At 38.7% G+C, this 5,236-nt stretch overlaps 1 protein-coding gene across 1 annotated transcript in view; it reads right to left on the minus strand.

Moving 5' to 3' along the window:
- Nucleotides 1-1,162: 1,162 nt before the first annotated feature.
- igf3 (insulin-like growth factor 3) overlaps nucleotides 1,163-5,236 on the minus strand; it is a 9,878-nt gene continuing 5,804 nt past the window's right edge. The window contains exons 3-4 of the mRNA XM_026928347.3: nucleotides 4,276-4,439; nucleotides 1,163-3,287 (exon numbers count right to left, since the gene is read on the minus strand). Coding sequence (XP_026784148.3) covers nucleotides 3,087-3,287; nucleotides 4,276-4,439 — 365 coding nt within the window. The 3' untranslated portion in view covers nucleotides 1,163-3,086. The remainder of the gene's footprint in view (nucleotides 3,288-4,275; nucleotides 4,440-5,236) is intronic.

Below are 5,236 nucleotides of genomic sequence, written 5' to 3' on the forward strand. Positions count from 1 at the left end.
TCTTGAAGATCTGTGGTGTTATGTTTTAATAATAATAATAATAATAATAATAAAAATAATAATAATAATAATAATTACTATGCACCCGTTTGTAAGGAAGGTTGTAAATTAACTAATTTCTCTATCCAATGCTGTCACGTCACGTGACAAAAGAACGAACGACTCGAAAGACTTGACAGATGAACTAATCAATTCTCTTTCCGGCTCAGGCTGCATTGGTTAAGCTCATGGCGCTGTCACTGTCACGTGATGAACGAACGACTCAAACCCGAAGACTCGAAACAGGTGAACTCATTCCAGTACAGAACCTGTAGGATGTTGCGCGTGCGCGACTGAACGGATCACTCCCCGAGACGACTCGTTCCTCCCGAGTCACATTAAAGATTCGTTCAAAATGAATGAATTGTTCAAGAACGACTCATCACTACTCTGCATCCCAGCGTCCAATCAAGCCGAAATTCTGCATCTGAATAACATTCTGTCTTAAATATGTTTAAAAAAAAAACATTGACCAGCATTAACCAATAAGATTTCTGCATTGCCCCTAATGGGATCAGTGCTTGGACCCCTTAATCGCTTATTATTATTATTAATCCAATTTAAATCAACAAGAACAGCTTATGCATCTGGTTGCATCTTTTGATTAATATTTAATTCAGTCAATCATGGATGAATTTCTGATGTAATTAATTAGTAAACTTTAATTAGTAAAATGACGTAGCTAATTTATCTGTTTTCTAAAGAAGAACTTTAGTGTATCAGAGCTGCAAATTTTTTTAAGGAAGCTGTCCAATTTTCTTTATCAAACTAAAAAGTGAGCGCTTTTCCTCTTTTCCTCTTTTCTTCTCCGAATCATGTTTTGGGAAAAGTGTTTTTCAGAACTGAAAGAAGTTTTTGCGCAAATCAAAGACGAGTGAAAAAACACCGACCTTCTCCTTTCTGCGCTGTGGCTTACGAGCAGGTCATCTGTGTTTCATTTCTGATAAAACGTGAAGGTTACTGATATATAAGTTATTTACTGATACAGAAAGGTCACGAATCTGCATTTTAACAGCAGCATGAAGAAGAAAATGCACAAATATGCATAATGTAGCGCTCATACAGCTGTAATTAACTCAGTTTACAACCGATACGTTCAATAAAACACTCAACATTCAACACATTCAATATTCAACACTTTATCATATATAATAAGATACAAAATGTTTATAATTTATAATAATAAATGTGCAAACATGTCACTCAATAACAGTCACTAATACAGTCCGAATTCAAGAACTGTCCATCAGTTATCAAACACTAACAAAATTCTGAATATGATCATTTTAAAAAAATTGACATATTAGTGAAAAATTATGGCGTTTGTTATAAAATAATTTCTGATAAAAAATAAAATTCTTCATAATGCACTGGACAGTTTCACCCTGCGTTCATGTTAGCAACGATACAAATCCACAGAGCAGGATTACTTCATTTACAGTGAGAGTTGTTAAAGTGGGCGGGGCCTGCACCAGAAAAAAGGGGGCGGGTCCAGATGTTGCGATAACGTTAAGTACCGATAATGCTGCATTTCAGCGCTGTCATCATGTGTTTGTCGTGTTTACGAGGCAATAATTATTCAACGATTCCTCTGAAGTGGTTGATGTTCGTTAAAGTTGTTTATCGCTTCTACTGTCACAGTGTCTTTACAAGGTCTGTTTAGAATTAACGGCTAGGTGCTAGCTAGCTAAATTGTTTGTCCCAGTCGTTAACATATCTCTTATCTCTAGTTTTTTCTCAGTTGCTGAGCAATAGCGTTCTCACTACCATTAACTGTGAATGTATCGTGTTCAAAGAAGGACCGTCAGCGAAACAAGATTTCGCTTACGTTATAGCAGCTATAAACAGTCGTTCCCTCACCAGCCTCTCTTTATTCTCTCTCTTAAATTCTCTAGTTTATAAGACAAAAAAAACGCAGCTTGTTACTGAGAAACCGCAAAGAAGCGTAAACTCCTCTGTCCTGAAGACGTCGGAAAACTTTAAGTTACAGCTTTACCTCTGACTGTTACAAAGCGCTGGAACTGGAGACTCCTTACACATCTTCACCACATCAACAGTTTTTTTAAATCCGTTTATATGATAATCTGCTGTACACGTCCCTGTGAATGAGTTGTTACTATAGAAACAATAACAGATTACAAGCAGCGCATTAATTATAGATATAAACCTGTGATTTGCAGCTGCGCTACTGTCAGAGCTGCTGTTATAGAGAATTAATCAACACCTCCTGACCAATCAGAATGCAGAATTCAGCAGCGCTGTGGTGTAAAATAGCTTAATTAGCTTTAAGTTGTACATTAGCTGTTTAACTGAATGTTGCTATATAAACAGTTGAAATTTATCTATATGGAAAAGAAACAGCACTAGCTAGGTTATATATACATATTCTAACGATCAAGCCTTTATTTTTAAGACAAAGTGGTGTTTTAGGCACATTGAGCTCAGATTTATCGCTATGTTTACATTCAGCTAGCTAATGTCACACATGTAAATTCATAGCTAGCAATAGTTCGTTAGTTAGCTAACCATGTTAGTTAGCTTGTTTTTTTTTTTTTTTGCTATAAGAGCTAATTGTGTTGAGATGCTAGCGATCGTGTGCAATTAGTGCAATACAGCTGATGATGTACGTGATCCTGTGATACTGTCAGGAAACGATTAAGATACGAAAATCTCAACGTAATATGACGTGGGAATAAATTCAAAGCTCGAGCTTGTGCGCTTAATTTCTTGAGTGCAGTTGAAAAACATAAAACGCAAAATAAAAACCTAAATTATAAATTTCAAATAGAGTTTTATCAATTAGCATTAGCGTAATTGACTATTAACATTCGTTTGGAAAAAAAATCTGTGCTACATGCTACACGTTAGCTGAATAAACATAAAATAAAGGCCACATTCAAGGAAAATGAACATAAGTAGCGATTCATATCCACGGAGCTCATTTAAATGAGCTTAATTAATATTTATTTCTAATTGATGCTAATCGTGACTGTGATGTTTATTTGCTCGGTCAGGTCTTTGAAAAAGTGACGGAAAAAGATTTGTTTTCAGTTACGCCGTTTTCGCCGGTGCTTTAAGCGCTGAGGAGATCGAGGGATTTTTCCGCTAATAACAGGCAGCAGCGAGGCGTTTCCGAACTTCCTCTTGTACAGCGTTCGGTCTTTGAGCCTTTCCAAGAATTTCTCCGGTTCGTTTTCAAACTGGTTCATCTCGTATCGTCTGAGAAACATCAGCCAGAACTGATCCTCCTGCAAAACACACAACACGAGAAAGAATCTGCCGATAAATTCCCGTTTTTAAAGAATCGCAATTAAAAAAAATACACTACGAATAAGAACAATTATTTTCCTCTAACTGCACATCCCCAAGTGTTTTATTCCTCTTATACCACAGCAATTTAATAACTATTACTCAGAGAGTTACTTTCTGTTCCGTTATAGCAGCTATAAACACTCATTCCCTCACCAGAGTCTCTTTATTCTCTCTCTTGAATTTAATAAGACAAAAAATAAAAATTGCAGCTTGTTACGCATGTTACCGAGAAACCGCAAAGAAGCGTAAACTCCTCTGTCCTGAAGACGTCGAATGCAGAATTCAGCAGCGCTGTGGTGTAAAATAGCTTAATTAGCTTTAAGTTGTACATTAGCTGTTTAACTGAATGTTGCTATATAAACAGTTGAAATTTATCTGTATGGAAAAGAAACAGCACTAGCTAGGTGATAGTGATGAAACCATGGCAACCAGCTGTAAACACCAACTAACAAGCACTGACACTGGAGACTCCTTCCATAAATGTTACATAAACACATTTCTCCTTACACATATTTGTTAATCCGTTTATTATTAGCGAAGCATCCGCTGTTCACGTCCCTGTGAATGAGCTGTTACTATAGAAACGATAACGTATTAGAACGAGAGCATACCTGCGCTACTGTCAGAGCTGCTGTTATAGAAAACTAATCAACACCTTCTGACCAATCACAATCCAGAATCTGGTTAGCTAAAAAAAACAAAATGTTATATGTAGCTAGCTGTCATTAAAATAACGTTAGCTAAAGATAAAGTTATAAACATGAGCGCTAATATTACTGCGTAAAGAGAAAACTATTAAATGAAGAGTGTAACTTTGAAACCTAGGCCACGCCCACTCTCTTATATGCTCCATCCCCTCACACCCTTCCCTTTTGTGTAGTGTGCGTTTGCTGTGATGATGTCACAGCAGTGTAATACACGCACAGTGTGCGGCGTGGGCGGTGTGTGTCGCGCGTGACGTCGCTCTCGCTTCGGTTTGGCGCAGTAATGTTCCAGATGCTGCAGGTCGCATCCTTTCACACAGCACTGCTCCACGATTCCTTTACCTCTGCGCCGTGGACCTGCACTCCTCACTGCTCCGGGGTGACCTGATACACACACACACACACACACACACACACATCAGAACACACACATACACACACATACACATACACACACACACACACATCAGAACACACACATACACACACATACACACACACACACACACACACACCAGAACACACACACACACACACATCAGAACACACACATACACACACACGCATACACACACACACACACATCAGAACACACACACATACACACACATCAGAACACACACACATACACACACACGCATACACACACACATCAGAACACACACACACACACACACATCAGAACACACACACACACACACACACACACGCATCAGAACACACACACATACACACACACGCATACACACACACACACATCAGAACACACACACATACACACACATCAGAACACACACACATACACACACACACACACACACACACATCAGAACACACACACACGCACACATCAGAACACACACACACACACACACATCAGAACACACACATACACACACACGCATACACACACACACACATCAGAACACACACACATACACACACATCAGAACACACACACATACACACACACGCATACACACACACACACACACATCAGAACACACACATACACACACATCAGAACACATACACACACACGCATACACACACACACACACATCAGAACACACACACACACACACATCAGAACACACACACATACACACACACGCATACACACACACACACATCAGAACACACACACGCACACATCAGAACACACACACACACACGCATAC

The sequence above is a fragment of the Pangasianodon hypophthalmus genome, chromosome 8 (assembly GCF_027358585.1).
Source record: "Pangasianodon hypophthalmus isolate fPanHyp1 chromosome 8, fPanHyp1.pri, whole genome shotgun sequence".
Taxonomy (NCBI): domain Eukaryota; kingdom Metazoa; phylum Chordata; class Actinopteri; order Siluriformes; family Pangasiidae; genus Pangasianodon; species Pangasianodon hypophthalmus.